The sequence below is a fragment of the Phocoena sinus genome, chromosome 10 (genome assembly GCF_008692025.1).
Source record: "Phocoena sinus isolate mPhoSin1 chromosome 10, mPhoSin1.pri, whole genome shotgun sequence".
Taxonomy (NCBI): domain Eukaryota; kingdom Metazoa; phylum Chordata; class Mammalia; order Artiodactyla; family Phocoenidae; genus Phocoena; species Phocoena sinus.
Window position 1 is genome coordinate 34,733,254 of NC_045772.1, and position 17,930 is coordinate 34,751,183.

General features: G+C 31.4%; 1 protein-coding gene across 1 annotated transcript in view; it reads right to left on the bottom strand.

Annotated features, from left to right (window-relative positions):
* Window positions 1-17,930, bottom strand: part of LRRIQ1 (leucine rich repeats and IQ motif containing 1) — a 178,283-nt gene that overhangs the window by 123,966 nt on the left and 36,387 nt on the right. Inside the window, 2 exon segments of the mRNA XM_032644164.1 lie at window positions 3,183-3,310; window positions 3,828-4,021. Coding sequence (XP_032500055.1) covers window positions 3,183-3,310; window positions 3,828-4,021 — 322 coding nt within the window.

Here is a 17,930-nt window from a genome sequence, read left to right on the forward strand (position 1 = left end):
AGAAATTTAAGTTATTTAAGTGAAAATACAATTATAATAAATGTATTTATTAAAAGAAAATTCTTATTTCTTTTTTACCATTAGTATATTTCTAATGCTAAATCTTTACCCTCCTACTAAATGGATTTTGAAAGATTAATAGATAATGAGTTTTTCTTTTTTCAGAATATCTCATGTTTTTAACCAATAAGTTATATGGCAATATTTGGTAACATATAGGTTATATGAAGACATTAACTAAAAATAACCAGTAAAGTTTTAGAATTAAAAATAAAAATTCCCTTTGCAAAAATAAAGTATTTCTTCAGGTGAAGAAATATTTGGTTTGACCACATATTTTTCATAATATCGAAATTTTGCCTTTTCAGATAACCATGCTTTTAGAATCATGCTCCTTTTTGGAAATTTTAATCAAGAAAACTGGCTATTTATTCACCACTAGGATGGTAGAAACCTAATAGTAGAATCGTTTTTATTTTAACCTCTAGAACTTTTCCTTTTACTGACATTCTGTGTATATTTTTTCTAAGAAAATTCAAACCAGAAAGACAAAGGACATTAGTGAAAACCTAATACCATTTGACCTTGTCACATTAGCCCTGGGCATAAAAAAGATATAAATTTCAAAGACGACAAAAAGCAAAAGATTTGTACAATGAGCAGCCAATGGGTAATAGTTTCCACTTTCTGCTCCTACTTAGAGTTTCACTGGAAGTAGAAAGGCTTATGAAGCTGGAAAGTCTTCCAGTTAGAACTCCGCTGAGAAAAACTTAAAACAGTCACATGTCCTAATGAAAATTTAAAACAGAAGTCAGGATGAAACACGTATTTCAAACAATATGTACTAAGTATCATTCTTTATATGTATTTCATTTGTTGGAAAAAAGCATATGGGCACATAATTTCTTCCTTGTGATGAAAATATTTATTAAAAATTAAAAGAAAAACACATACAATTTAAAAGACATACCACACACAAATCCAAATATCACATTTATAAAATTCTCTCAGGTTTTCAAAATGTACTGACATACATTTTCCTTTTGGGTAATCATTAAAATCCCATAAAATAGGTAAGGTAGGTGTTACCACCCCTTTTACAAGTGAAAAAACTGAGGATCAGGTAGTGAGAAAAGAGTTAATCAATGTCAACTGACAGATAAGTTGTAGATTCAGAATTCAAACCCAGATCTGTTGACCCTGAGTTTTATCAAACCTAAAATAGTTCTTAAAAAGTCAATGCACATGTAAAAGCTTAACATAAAATGGGTAATTTCTACAGCTAATGATATTAGCTTATGGTGAAAAATCTTAAGTTTGAAGATAATTTTTCACTACGATTTTAGGAAATAATTTCACTACTCTATGTGTTCATTTCTATCAATCACATTTCCCTGGTGTCCTCAGGACTTATTCTTTCATCCTCCTGGAAATGGTAGGAGGCTACTTGTGCAAAGAGCTTTGAGAGACCCATTAAAAATATCTTCAAATATAAGTGACAGTATTATTAAAAATTCAAAATAGCATATATAATAATTTCACCACTTTTTTATATAGCTAAGTTCAACAAATTGTTATTTTACATCTAAGAGTTTTTTTGAGGGTCAGGGCATATGGTACTCAGTTTTGTATCCCCTAAAATGGCAAACACCACCTCAATATATATCCAAATGTTATAAAGCTAAACAAACAAAATTATAAATATGGATTATTTGGTTTAAGTATCCCAGTTATTGTTATCAACTCTAAAATTTTTTTAGTAGTCCAGTTTATTATAAAATTATAAAATTCCTGGTCATATCAGATTGATATGAGAAACAAGGCACATCATATTGATAGGGTAAAAGTCTATCAGCTAGTGTTAATTTTAATTTTTAAAAGCAGAATATTTCTTTGATGACATAAATTGTCCAAAGAAATAAAGGTATTATTTCTCAAAAGATGTTCTTGATTTAAATATTTTCTAAATTCTTTAAAAATTATTATGCTTATCAATGTGGCTTGAGATCTAGTTCTATAAAATATACTAGATATGTCAATTACTGAGTGATTTACTTCATATGTCCAAAGCATAGCTGAGTATATCTATTGAAATTGTACTTCTTACCTAAAAAATACTGTGAAAAGATCCAGTAAGTTTGTGATGGCCCAAATTACTTAAATAGTATTATCTGACAGTGTTGTTCGGGGTAAATATCCTTTTAAAGACAAATCAACTTTCATATTTTAGATGTGATTAAAATAATTTGAGGGAATTTAAAAATACAGATTCAGTTTTTGATCTGTCAAATAGTAGAATAGTTTAATAGGTGGAAGTTAAGTCACTTAGGACATATATGCTAAAAAGATGAGTACTATTGTGACAGAGATTGAGAGAAAACTATGTTTGGGAGGGGACAGGTACATATATGTTAACGTTGAGCTGTCTTGTTCACTTGTTTTGCAAGAATTGTATAACTCACAGAAGCAACTTCTTGTTAAAGATAGTTCCTTTCCCCTACTCCTTGTGCCTTTGATGAACAAATTAATCATATTTGGGTGAATAGGTCTCAATGAAATATTAAGCAGAGGGAGACATACACATATTGTGCTCCTGTTTTGGTTTTAGACAGTTATTCTCTGCAAAGATCCAGATGTTTGGTGGTTTTAAATGGATCTTCTGTGGCAGGTACCCATCTCAACTTAATGTTAAGATATTTTTTTTTAAGTGTTACTTTATATCCTTAGGGAAATCAAATTTAAATCAATCTTAACAGTTACAAAAAGATATGCAAGTTGAGAGCAGATTAAAAATCTTTCTTCCAGGACTTAATAAGTACCATTTGAGAGAATGAGACATCCTTCTGAATTAAATTAACTACCTCCTGTATTTTCCAAGAACTATATCTTTACAAATATAAACAAACCTGCCCTGAGAGATTTCCATAGTACATTTTTGAGAAGAAACAAAATGAGTAAGATAAGTGACAATTAAAATTCTACTAAAATTTGAGGATATGTCAATACACTTTAATTTTTTTAATTCTATGAAGTTATATTTATAATTTATGTCCAATTTATTGTAATGTACATTCCTTGAATTACTGGAAAAACCTAACAGCTTTTCTACTTATTATGAAGATCACACATTTATGTTAATCATTCACTGTATTTAAGCTTAATTAAGCAAATTATATTTTTACCTGTTTTGAGAGATACTCAGGATTTGTAGTAAAGGCAGCCAATATGAAGAAAATGTTTCCACACTTGAAATGCTGTTATCATCCAAGTGCAATTCTCTTAGAAGAACATGATTCTCTAAGGATGGAAGCTATATTTAAATTTGGGTTATTAGCTTATATTAAGTAAAATATTTTTGTCATTTAGCCAAATTTAAAACAATAAAACCTACCAAAACTAACAACAGACATATTCTGGTAAACAGCATATCATAAATCAAAGTATAATATTATGAGAATTTTAGTATGAATAAAATTTCCAATAATGATTTTCATAGCTAGCATTTTTTTAGTACTTTGTGACAAATTTTAGTTAGAATTTCAGATAAACTTGGTCCCACTTACACACTGAATCATAACTGAAAAGTTATGATTTATTACTTTAGTATTATAAAAAACTAATGTTAACTTAGATTTCTTATAAGATATTGTAATTATGTTGAACATTTTTTAAATAGTGAAAAGTATATAATAGTTTAAACTGGAAATCAAATACAGCTGGTAAGTAAAAATAAAAGTTAAAACTGCTTTTAAAATGTATGAGTGATATTTCTAGCAAAAGAAAAATGCTGTGTTAATCACAGAAATCAATTAATTCAAAGCAATTACCTCACTTAGATAATTTCCCTGTAACTTCAGTATTTGGAGCAATCCACAGTTTTCAATGCCCTCAACTTCAGTAAGATGATTATGTGAGCAATCCAGGTATATAATGGTAGGCGTATCACAAAGACCTTTTGTACTAATTAACTGATTATGGTCCACAATTAGTTGCTGAAGATTTTTCAACGATTCTAAGCCACCTGGAAGAAAAAAATTGCCATGATCACTTTATCATACATTCTTCCAGACTCTAGAGTTTCAATTTTTTTCTAAATAACTGCATCTTTTTATTTCCAATATTCCTAATTACAAGACTTAGCCCAATTTCCTGGTGAAAAATGTGTAAGTGTAAAATGTATTATTATTTAAACTTGTGCCTAAGAGATGTATTTTTGAATGACAATTATATATCACTTCAAAACTGAACAAAATACTAGAAGTCATACATTGGGCATTGAATGTTTTATTTTCAATTGACAATGGAACAAGGGAGAGGGAGGAATCATTGAAAAAATAACAGTTTTCAATTCAATTCCAGGGTCTTTGAATTTTCAATGCTTGGTTAAGATTGTTGCAGAATGTAATTACAGAATGTAATTGCAGAATGCTATTTTTCTACCATTGAAATATCTACCTTAGGTTCACAAACGAAGTAGGTACAACTGTATTAAAACCAATAAAATATTAGTGTATTCTTCTGGTATTATAAGATTTTCACAAGTGGCCTCCTTTTTACCCAGATAAACTTAAAATCCAATCTAAAAACAATCAGAGGAGCCCTAGACTATAGCTCAGTGGCCATAAAAAAAAAAAATGAGAAGGTTGTTTAAATAAGTCATCATAGTTAGCACTGCAAAGAGATGCTGAGGAAGTCTGTAAAAAATTTCATGGAAGATATTAAAAATCTAGAAAATTTTATTAGATTGAATATTGGACTACATATGTTCTCTATAGTTACTACCCTGTGTAATATTAGGTTACATGCTGAAGAAAGGTAAAGGATTTGGCACAAAAGCTAAAAATAAAAGGAAATAGCACATAAAGCAGAACAATTGGGAGAGGAAAAGGCAGATGAGATTCTGTGATGATGGGAGTGATTAGTAAAGGTACATTTTACAATTATCAAAGGCAATTTTATTTACACTAAATTATATATGGTCAACTGTGTGAGCCAGGGTGGGCAAAGGAGTATGAAGAGGCCACTGCTTGACAAGTAGTGAAGCAGCCGAAGACTTTTGCTAGAGGCATCCACGGAGTAAACAGGATGAAAGTCACAGTGCAGTGGAAGTGAAGACAGTGAGTGTAGACTAATTTTTAGATATTTGACAATGGAGAGAAGATCCTCCAAAGTCCTTAAAATGGAAACCCTATCTCTGAACTCATCCTCTGCTACTGTCCCCTTCTCTTGGTTCATTCTAACATGCTGACCTCCTGGCTGTTCCCTTGAACATGCCACACGGGTTTCCAGCTTAGGGCTGCCTACATATGTAAGAAACAACTATCAGTGTGTGACATGTTAGGCTAGGAGGAATTAAATAAAGTTTATCAGCTAACTTCAGATATTAAGACACCATGAATCCCAATCAATATACAGAGAAGTTACACTTATCTATTCAACAACCCATCAGAGATTCCAATCTAGTGAAATTATCATGATTTCAAGCCTCAGATACTAAGGAATCTTTGACTGAGCATTTCTACTTCTAGGAATCCATTATATACTAACACACACACATACACACAACTATGAAGTAATATATAGAGCAATTCCTTGCCATACTATTTAAACAAAGTTAAATGTCTATCAGTAGCGAATAGTTAAATAAATTATGGAGTATCTATCAAATGAATATGTATGTATAATCTTCAATATGAAGTAGTCTGACATAGAAGTATGCCCATGATGTACTACTGTATGTAAAACTTAAGTTGCATACATAGGCTTTTAGCTATTGAATATACCTGACTTTCAATCTACACATCTATTAATTGTATTGCATAGAACAAGGTCTGGATTGATTTGTAAGCAACTGTGAACAGTGGTTACTACTGCAAAATAAGAAAGAGAACAGGGTAAGCAGAGAGAGCAAGTTTCACTGCTTACATTGTATACTTCTCTATTTTTAAAATTTTTAAATGAGAATGCACTTCTTGTATAATATTTTTTAAAACAATATATTTGAAAAAATCAGAGCAAGTACTGAATAGAACTGTTATTCTGTATTTATTCCTGACCACCACCATCACCAAATGGTTATTGAACTGAAGAAAAATGAGAAAACCTGATGCTGTCATCCATCAGAAGGGTTTGTTAGATAGCCAAAGTGTGGGAACACGGTACATAGACAAGGGGGCATACCTCTTAGATTTTAAGATCAAAGGTTTAAAGGGAAAAGTGAGATGGAAAGTAGATCTTTCAGCCTCACTGAGCCTTGATATTGATGGCAGTCCTGTTTGATAGCTTCATTGCAACCTCAAGAGAGACCCTGAGTCAGAACCACCAACTAAGGCAATTCCAGATACCTGATCCACAGAAAATAGGAGGTAATAAATGTCTGTGGTTTTAAATTGCTAAATTTGGGGGTACTCTGCTTCACCAAAGTATATAACTAATATAGTAATGATCCTACTCTGAAGAAAACATGAGAAAGAAGAAAATATGTTTGAAAATGTTTTGGGCTAGGGAAGAACATTTACAGAAATTTAATGTAACAAGAATTCAAAGATACTAAAATAACAGATGTAGGTAAACAAATGGACCAAAATAACACCATGACAGAACTAATAAATAATTTAGAAAAAATGTTGTACAGGACAGAGAGCTAAAGATTGAGTTGCTCACAAGAAGAGATAATCACACTGAGAACAAAATGTGAAGAAGCAGAAGATAAAGCAGCAAGATTACATTAATTAAATAAAAATAGACATAACAGATAAAGTCAATCAAAATATGGATCATCCATGATTGAAAAATAGAACCAAGCCAAAAAAGTTTGCAAATATATAAAAAACAAAAATTTTCATAAATGAAGAAATAACAATCTATAGTTTGAAAAGGATATTATATTCCACGATAAAAACTTATGTGGGTTTATTGACAATAAGACGTCTTGCTAAATTTATTAATCAAGGACAAAGAAAATGTTATTCAGGTATCTGGGCAGAAACCAGTTTTGGGGGAGTAAAATCAAGTTAGCCTCTAGTTTAACCACAGCAACACACAATATCAAAATGCAACGAAGCAATGTCCATGAAATACCAAGTGAAAATGTGACCTAAAAATAGAATGCACAGCTATATTTTCATTCAAGTATGAAGGCAACTGACAGATATTCTTGAATGTGAAAGAATTCAGGGAATATAGCATCCACTAGTCCTTCTTTGAAAAATAAGATGTAAAAAGAGTTAATGAACTATGTAATCCAGACAAGCAGAAGATGAAAGAAGCAGTTTGTCATAAAAAAGACTGGTATTGACCCCTTTTCATACAGATCTAATGCTGCTAGAGGAGATAAGATAGAGTCATAAATCCTGATTTGATGTCATAAATCCTGATGTGAAAAACAAAAATTGTGAAGGGAAAAGAAGATTGGAAAAAGTGTAAATATCCTAATTTATTCTATTTTCTTATAGAGGAGTTAGTATTGCCTAAAATAGATTAATCAAAGCACACCTTTTTATAAATCACTGAACAAAAATATTATTACTGACAAAATTATTAGGGGGAGATGGAATTGTAAATGAGATAATCTTATCATTTGCAGCATGAGGAAGTCTAAAACTTTGAAATCAAAACATTTTCATATAATTTCCTGCTCTATTGCTTAGCAATGTTTTCATGAGCTTTTAAATATGTCCCATCTTAGTAAACTGTAGGAAAATTTGCTGAAAATGAATGTTACCAACGAGTAATTCACGTGTGTATGATTTTTGATCACCGTAAGATTATTCTATAATACCTTAATATATTTCAACAATTGATTACTTTATAAATCACTGTACTTTTAAAAAATTCAAGTTGATATTCTATTTCAGTAGTGATAAAGTTTTGACTGCATCATTTCAAAAGAAGTACTAAAAAGTTAACTGTTACTTTACTATTAGAATATAAAATATATGCCTAGAGCACATCTCCTTATATATACTCTAATAATCACAGGTATTATTAAGCTTTGTCTCATGTTTAATTAAACTTTACTTAACTAATTATCTAAACCTTCTTTAACTAAACTGTACCCTAAGTACATTTATTTATATAGAAAAAGTAGGCATCATTGTCTGAATTGTTACAGATCATGTTCATTCAAGTGATTTCTTATTTTGATCACATTTTTTCATAAATATGCCTCCTTCATAAAGGAGGACATTTTGTTTACCATTTTATATTTGTTATTCCTCAAAGAGTTTTGAATTTCTATTCAGGTGTTAGCTATGCTTATTAGAGTTTTATTTTCTTAATAGTTATATGTGACAATTTTTTCTAATTTCCTGAAATAATAGGCATGAAGTATCTACTCTGTTAACACATGTAAAGCATTTATAGTTTCCACATTTCTACAAGAAATATGAAAATCTGTGTTTTGCAAAAATAGCTTTACTTGTAATATAAAACTCATAACTCGTTCTACAAGTCCTAAGACTGTGTTGTGTCCTCATAGAAATAGAAAAAGGATATAGACAGAATCTCTGCTCAAGTATCATTTACTTGAAAAATTCACCTAGAATATTTTTTAAAATTATGACATGTACAATTATTCACAATTTATTAAGTGAATAAAGTTAATTACAAAACAATATTACAGTAGTGATTTTTTAAATGGATGGAAAACAATCTGGAAAGCTCACCAATACTGGCTATATCTGGATGGTAGAAATATGGCTTATTATTTTATCATTTCACATCATAATTTATAGACAATAAGCATATATTAATTGTATAGATTAGATTAAAAGTTACTTAGAAAAAAATACAAAATTCCATTTCCAGAAATTTCTGCTCAGATACTGTGATCTTTACCCCTGAAAATAACTAAAAACAGTAATTACATTTTTTAAATGTTTCCAAATGAGCTGTTAAGAAAGCAAAGAATTCTTAGTCCAAAATCTTAAAAGATATGGTAGGCAAAGAGAAGCAAGCAGAACAGTAAAGCCAGTTTTCAGTGCGAGAAAACTTGTTAAATCTGGTGAATATGACGATCAATTTCTATAGCCTCACAGTTTGAGGAAACAAAACTTAAAATTCACCAATAGGAAGCAAGTATGACAGGCAATTCCGAGTAAACCTGGACCCCAATCAGCTATACCCAACTGAAGACAGGAAATTAAACTACCTATCTCAAATCTCAGTAAGAGGGGAAAAAAATCCTCCTTTAAAATAATAAATACAAGCTGACTCTCCCATAGGTTTATGACTCAAATTCATTCTCATGGTGATCAGAAAACTTCCACCAAAAACGTAGCACAAATGATTCCAGATTGTTTGTGTCCTTCGGCATCTGAAAAATCTCTAAAGAACAAACTTTAATCTCATAACTAGGAATAATCACAAAGCTTAAATTCCAAGGGAAATAAACAGGTGACAAAAAAAGAAAATCACATGAAAAACACAAAGAAATAAGATGCCATAAATAAGAGTTAGCAGAAATAACAAATCCCAGCAAAACCAGACCCACGTGAAAATCAGAATTAATTCAAATTTAAAAACTCAATGACTAGGATTAACAGCAAGTCAGAATTTGTCACTGGAATATAGGTATATAGAAAGTAACTAGAGGCAGCAAAAAAAGACAGAAAGATAGAATATAGGAAATATGGAGGCAAGAGTCAGAAAATCTAATATATGTGTAGCGTTTCAACAAACTGAGGAAGAAAAAAACTTTTTGAAGAGATAATGGCTAACAGATAAAATTTAAAAGTGAAAATCACATATTCAATAATTGCATCAGACCCTAAGAGGATGAATTAAAAAGAAATCCATGCCTAGACACATCAGAATAAAAATTCATAACAGGAATAACAAGAAAAAAAATACTTGAAAAGACATAGAAAATACCCTCAAAGTTTCCGAAATTTAACACAGCTGACTTCTTAAAGCAACAGTGAAAGTAAAAAAGTAACGGAATGATATTTATGAATTACTGAAAGAAAATAAACTTCAATTTAGAAAAATACACCCAGTTAAATTATGATTTAACAATGAATGCTAAGTAAGCACATTTACAGAAAAATTATCTTCCACAAACTAGTTATTTTACTAGAGGAAATTTTAAAGGATCTATATCAGAAGAAGGAAAGAGATCCAAGATCTTAAATGAAAAAAAGAGCAACAGGCATAAAAGCAATAAATATGGGCAAATATGATCAAACTTTGACTGTATAAAATAACCATAATGTACAGCTTGAAGAGTTAAATAAAAATACATTTAAGGGCTTCCCTGGTGGCGCAGTGGTTGAGAGTCCGCCTGCCGATGCAGGGGACGTGGGTTCGTGCCCCGGTCCAGGAAGATCCCACATGCCGCGGAGTGGCTAGGCCTGTGAGCCATGGCTGCTGAGCCTGCATGTCCGGAGCCCGTGCTCCGCAACGGGAGAGGCCACAACAGTGAGAGGGCCGCGTACCGCAAAAACAAAAACAAAAAACATTTAAAATCCTGAAAAACAAACACATATAAGTCAGGAAATTTGAGGTAAAGATATCAATTAACTTGAGATAAATTGAGTATATTTTATAATTTCTATGGTAACCACTAAATAAAGTATATAACTATCAAAAGACTGAGACAAAAGAGGAAATGAGGGGAAAAATACCAAATAAGTCAAAAGAAGACAAGAGAAGGGGAAAATAGAAAATGTAGCAAAGGCTTTCTGTTTACAGTAACAATGGACTAGGTAATGAGAAAACAAATATAAACATAGCTGCTGAAGGCATTTAAGAACTAAAATGGTATTACAGAATAAGAGGATTAAGTTCCAGAAGAAATGAGGTGAACACATTATTCAGGATATCTATTAATTCTCAGAAAGGAAAGCTTGCAACATCAGGGGGTCAAAACTTGGGCTCCAGAGCTCTCCTCAGCAAAAGAGGTCTAACAAATCTCTACCTTACTTTTGGTTGGACCTCCATGTACTACACATTAATCCAAATATGGAATAGCTCCCAAGGTACTGAAGCCAAGCTTTAAATAATATCAATAGCAAAACATGGATTTAGCTGCACAGAGATCACTAATGCTTGTAGTTTTAAACAATAAAGACCTCTGGAGGAAAATAATAACATCATAGCCTCAAATTGATTCTATAGTTTTGTTTTTCTTAGTATTTTCTGACTGTAAAATGACAAAAAACTAAGCAAGGAAATAACATCATGTGAACAAAAATCAAGAGAACAGATAATAGAAACTATCCACAGGGTATCTAGATAATGAAGTTACTAGACACAGAAATTAACAAAACTTTGTTGAACATATTAAAAAATTAAAATTGGAAACTTACATATTAGATACTATAAAAATGTGAATTGAATGCTAAATAAAAGAAGCAAATAAAAGTTCTAAGCTTGAAAATCTACAACTACAAACAAGACTTTCATGAATGATTGGACATTATATTAGACACAGCTGAAGGGAGAATTAGTGAACCATAATTTGAGTCACAAGAAAACATCCAAAATGACACATAGAGATGCAAAAGAAATGTAAGAGAATTATAAAAGGATAAGGGGATTATAGAATATAGTGGGAATATATATCTGGATCTAGATCTATAAGTAAGTAGGTAGCTCAGAATTTTTCAACACTGAATAAAGATGCCAAGCCACTGATTTAAGAGGCACAATGAATTCAAGCAGGGTGAATACTAAGGTAACCACAGTAGAAACATCAGAGTAAACTGATGAAAACAATGGCAAAAGAAAAAAAAAATCTTAAAAGGGGAAAAGGAAATTTTCTTCCAAGGATCAACCATTAGGTTGTTGCACATCACCCTAGGCAAGGAAAGCTATAATAAAATAAAATCCATTCACAATGCAGAAAATGCATGCCAAATGGTAAGTATATATATCAAAATACATAAACTGAGATATGTATATGCATATTCTTCAGGTGAAAGGAATATCACAGATGAAAGGTAGAATAAAGTTCAATGGAAAGGTTTAAAAATGGATCAATCCAAATGATATTGACTTTATAAAATAATAATGTCTTAAGGCATTTGAAACACACATATAGATACATATATACACATGCAGAGTTAAAATACTCAACAAAAAGAGCACATTAAGTTGGGAGGGAGTAAATAAAGTTTAAGTTTTCTAAGACCCTAGAATTGCCTTGGAAAAGAGAGGAAAGTGCTACTGTTGGTGGGAATGTAAACTGATACAGCCACTATGGAGAACAGTATGGAGGTTCCTTAAAAAACTAAAAATAGAACTACCATATGACCCAGCAATCCCACTACTGGGCATATACCCTGAGAAAACCATAATTCAAAAAGAGTCATGTACCACCATGTTCATTGCAGTTCTATTAACAATAGCCAGGACATGGAGGCAACCTAAGTGTCCATCGACAGATGAATGGATAAAGAAGATGTGGCACATATATACAATGGAATATTACTCAGCCATAAAAAGAAACGAAATTGAGTTGTTTGCAGTGAGGTGGATGGACCTAGAGTCTGTCATACAGAGTGAAGTCAGTCAGAAATAGAAAAACAAATACCATATGCTAACACATATGCATGGAATCTAAAAAAAAAAAAAAAAAAGGTTCTGATGAACCTAGGGGCAGGACGGGAATAAAGACTCAGGAGTAGAGAATGGACTTGAGGACACGGGGAGGGGGAAGGGTAAGCTGGGATGAAGTGAGAGAGTAGCACTGATATATATACACTACCACATATAAAATAGCTAGCTAGTGGGAAGCAGCTGCATAGCACAGGGAGATCAGCTCGGTGCTCTGTGACCACCTAGAGGGGTGGGATAGGGAGCGTAGGAGGGAGACACAAGTGGGAGGGGATATAGGGATATATATATATACATATAGCTGATTCACTTTGTTGTGCAGCAGAAACACAATACTGTAAAGCAATTATACTCCAATAAAGATGTTAAAAAAGAAAAAGAAAAAAGAGAGGAAAGTGCTAAATAAACTTAGATTTGGTAAATAAAGAAGGTATGATGTAATATCTATAGTAAACCAAAAGGATAGTAAAATAATATAAAAATGGTAATATGATAGAAAAGAAAAATGGAATAATTTAAAATCTCAACCAAAGCAAAAGAAGGCAAGAAAAGAGAAAAAAAGAACAAGAACAAATAGAATCAAATAGCAAGAGAGTAATTTTAAACTCAAATATATCAATAATTGAATGTTATTGATTACACTTAATTACTAGGGACTAAAGGTTACAAATCAAAGCTTGAATTTGTCAGGCAGCCCAGATAAAACAAGAACAAAAACAACAATTTTTTATGTTACATTACAAAAATTCCAAAAATAGAACTTGTAGAAATTTTGTAAGTAAAAGGACAGAAAAATATGTATTATGTAAACATTAAAACAGTAATTCTCAAAGTGTGGGCCAGTGTCCCCATCCTGAGATACCTTTAAAGGTTCCATGGAGTCAAAACTACTTTCATAATAATTCTAAGAGGTTATTTGCCTTTTCCACTCCCATTTGTTCAAGAGTGTAGGGTGGAGTTATCCAGAGAATACATGAGGTGTGATATCGTAGTAAATTTAACGCAGAAGGAAATATGGAAATCCAGCTGTCTTGTGTTAAGCTAGACATTAAAGAGATTTGCAAATATGTGTGACAATGACCCTTTTCTCACTGTATCTTTTTGTTTAAAAAATACAGTTATTGGGCTTCCCTGGTGGCGCAGTGGTTGAGAGTCTGCCTGCCGATGCAGGGGACACGGGTTCGTGCCCCGGTCCAGGAAGATCCCACATACCGCGGAGCCGCTAGGCCCGTGAGCCATGGCCGCTGAGCCTGCGCGTCTGGAGCCTGTGCTCCGCAACCGGAGAGACCACAACGGTGAGAGGCCAGCGTACCGCAAAAAAAAAAAAAATACAGTTATCATTCTAAAACTGTTATGAATGCAAAGGCTTTATTGTCTTAAACTTTGAATGAATACAAAAATTTTCTGTTTTTTCCTAATGCAGTAAATATTGATAGATATAACCCACATAAATGAAAACTGTCTGAAGGAGGTCCGCAATAATTTTTAAGAGTGTTAGAAAGGTCCTGAGTCCAAAAAAGGCTGGTTTGATTATGTCAGACACAGAAGACTAAGGCAGAAAACTTTTAATACAGTTGAAAAGGGACATTTAAAAATGATAAAATTGGTCAATTTAACAGAAACATATAACAGTTATAAATTTGTGTGCACCAAATATCATGGCCTCAAAAATATTTAAATCAAAAAATAAATTAAAAAAAGCTATGAGAATGAAGATCTACAATCTACAAACACCATGGGAGTTATGTATATAAGTCTTTCTCCAGGACTCTGCTAACATGACAAGTGTTCCACTTAATCAACAGGCAGTATTGCATAATCAATAATGAATAGGCTCTGAGGCAGGCAGTCCTGAATTTCAGTAACACATGCCTATTCGAAAACTAGCTATATGACTATAAGCAAGTTACTTAACTACTCTGATCCTTCGTTCCTTTTTTGTGGAGTGGGGGTGATTTCACATTATTGGGAGGATTAAAAATAATATTTTAAAGTAGCATTTACAACACTTTCACATGTTGGGTACTAAAAATGATAGTTATTGTTTCCTAACAATTATCCTCAATAAAAACAAGAAGTTAAAAAACTGTAACTGAAAAAAAAACTAAAAACAAACAAAAAAAAACCTGTAACTGTGGTGACCAAATAAGGCTTCAAAGAGATATGTTTGAGCTAAATCTTGAAGAAGGAATAGGATATTAATACATACTCAGAAAAGTCTATACACAACTGATTAAACAGTAATTTGATCCAGTAAGTGCACTGGATCAAAAGGAGGAATCTAGGTGGGAAGGAAGTTAGAATAAATTGCCCCCCTTCTTCTTTTAATCTTAGAAATTCTTCGCTGTCAAATAAAGGATGAGAACTGAGCAAAACAGACTTACAGCAAGACTTAAGTTAGAACATCATTACTTCCTCAACATCTCTAAGAACATAATTCTCTCCCTGTAAAAATTTGTTATTTCTTCTACTACCCATCTAAAACAAAACAAATAACCACAAAAATATTCAAGAGTCTCTTTCAAAGGGCTTAAATATAATAAATATAAAGGATTGCTTAAATATTCTTGAGTTTACTGCTTCAATATATTCTTTATTAGCCCTTTAAAAGTTTCCTAGGTCCCACAAAATAAAATTGAAGCCAACTATGTTTATCCCTCCTCATTGCCCATGGCAAAATTAGCATTTGGCTATACTTGCTACAAATATCTATTTCAAAGAATTCTTCCCACAGAAATGAGCCAATGGTCTAATAAAACATTCCTGCCACAGGGGAAAAAAACTCTTCTGTAAGGAACAGCAATACTAAAGATGTTGAATTAGGCTGGAGGTTTTCACTAAAAAAGTGTTTGGTAAAGGTCTACCTCCTTTAGCTGCTCAATGATTGCTATGTTTGACAGTTACATACAAATATGCTGAGTTACACTTGAGATTTTCAATTTCAATGCAGAAGTCCTTCAGGATCATACAGGTTGTACGGAAAAAAGAATACTGAAACAGGAATCAGGAAATGTGGATTCTAGCCCCACCTCTGCCAGGAGTTAGACGAAAACTATGTGGGTCTGTTTTTCCATCTGTAAACTAAGAAGCCTAGACTGGCAGATCTGCAAAATCCCTTTCAGCTTTGTTCTAAGCATTGTGTTACATTTCAAAACTAAAGAGTAAGCTAGCACCATCTAGTGGAATCCAAAGAATTCCCTAAGTATATAATGAAAAACATTTCTACAAGCAAAATATCTACAGCTTTATCTTATTTTACTTCATTATTTTTTCTAATGTTCCAATGACAACATTTGGCAGCAAGAATTAATCCAGGCACATTTCCCCTATGAGCCACGACATAGTAATCAAGCCTATGTGAAAATGTTGAATTATTCAATATCTTTCATACTTAGAATACTAGCTTCACTTTTCCAGAAAACAGTATTATCTGAAAATAAAGCAGCAGAAAAAAAATCTCCCAGTATCTCTAACTATTTACAATAATATTTTCTAGGGCTGTATTACCTGAAATTTATAAATTAATGATTTATAAATTGCTGGCATTAAAGTCATTAACATCATACTTATTTTCATTTTTACCCAATAGTCAATAAAGGAAACATGGCAATTTACTCTTTTCCTCTTTCTCTCTATATCAATGACTATCAGTAGGATAATCTCAGTGCAAGTCAGGATAGTCATTTATTTTGTTTATTGCTGCATCCTCAGCAATATTCCAGTGCTGTGTTCTAGTGCCTGGAAAAGTGTTTCCACATAGTAGATGCTCAATGGCTCATTAATAAATTTATTAATGAATAAACCTTAAAATCATTATATATTTTTCAGCATAAAGACTTTGTAATATAGTATAACAAAACAGTAATAATCTTAAATATTAAATGCGTATTTATGAGAGAGGCAACAGAATGAATCGATTAAAAAATTTGGTACCAGGATAGACTGCTGAGTTTCAAATGCTGGCTCTATCATTAACTAACGGTGTGATTTTAGACAACTTAATTAAACTTTCTATGTTTCAGCTTTCTTATCTGGAAAAAACAAAGATTAAATAGTACCTAACTAATAACACTTAAGTGAAAATCAAATGAGTTAATATGTATAAAGCACATGAAATGGCTGGTGGTAAAAAAAAGTTATCTATTACTATATTTATTATACTTAAGCTGTATTTTTTCTATAAACACTTTGGTCATGCAGCATGAATTTTAAAAATTAGTTTAGTTTTAAAATGTTTCTGCTAAAAAGTCAATAAAATTCAATATATTTTGGGAGGAAAAAAGAAAACTAGATTATAACATATGAATCACCTATTTTTCATTTGCTTTGGCTATTCATTAAAAAACTAAATCAAAAATACTAACTCAAAATATGAAAGATTCCTCATAGGTAAAGTTTATAAATTTTAATGAACACTGTGGCAACATTCATTTAAGAAAAGTTTTCTCCACATTACTTATTAAAAAAAAATGTCTTACCAATTTTGCCTGAAATTTACTCATGGGAAATTTCAGGCAAAGGAAAGCAAGAAATATAACGAAGATAACAAACCTTAAAATTTAAACTGAAATCCACCCAAATTAAAGTGAGTTATAAAAGATAAAAATTTGTGTAACTTCAGGGAAAAAAACATTAAAAATTATAATAAAATCTCTTTTCCAATTAAAATAAATCCATCTTTAAAATCATCAACGTGAAGTGAATTTAAAGAGCTTAAAGCAATTATCTTGTGCATTTAAAACATGCAAGAATAATGCCAGGTCAAGTAAAAATACTCAATAGTCAAAAACTTGCTGCCAAAATAGAACCAATTATAGAAAATAATATAAAAACGTACAAAGTATTCTTTAAATGACTACAAAATTTATATGACCATATATGCCCCATATAATAGTTTATTTTTTGCTACATTTGACCAGAAAATAATCTGTACCTCAATATGTAATACATCTTAAGGATATCATTTTGAATTATATTTTAAATTAATATTTCAGTTATGATTAATAATAATAATTAAGACCATTTCTTTCTATAGTCACAGCACACAATATGTTTAAACATTAAAGAACTAACTTTGTAACTTTCAATTTATAGAATTAAATTTTAAACTATTACTTTAAAAGAGTATATTTCACATTGTATTTCTATTTCTACAATTAACCAGTTTAAGTAGAATGGAAAACATTCAGCATAAATTATTTCAAATAAAGTGCCTTAAAGAGAGTGATAGAGTTGCTATTTTCAGTCACTAAATGCAAAGAAAGCAAAAAATGTACACTAATGTTTTCTAATAAAAAGAGTAATTAGAGTTAACATCGCTAATTAACTGCTGCAATAATATAGCTTAGTTAGAATTAGGAACAAATTAAACT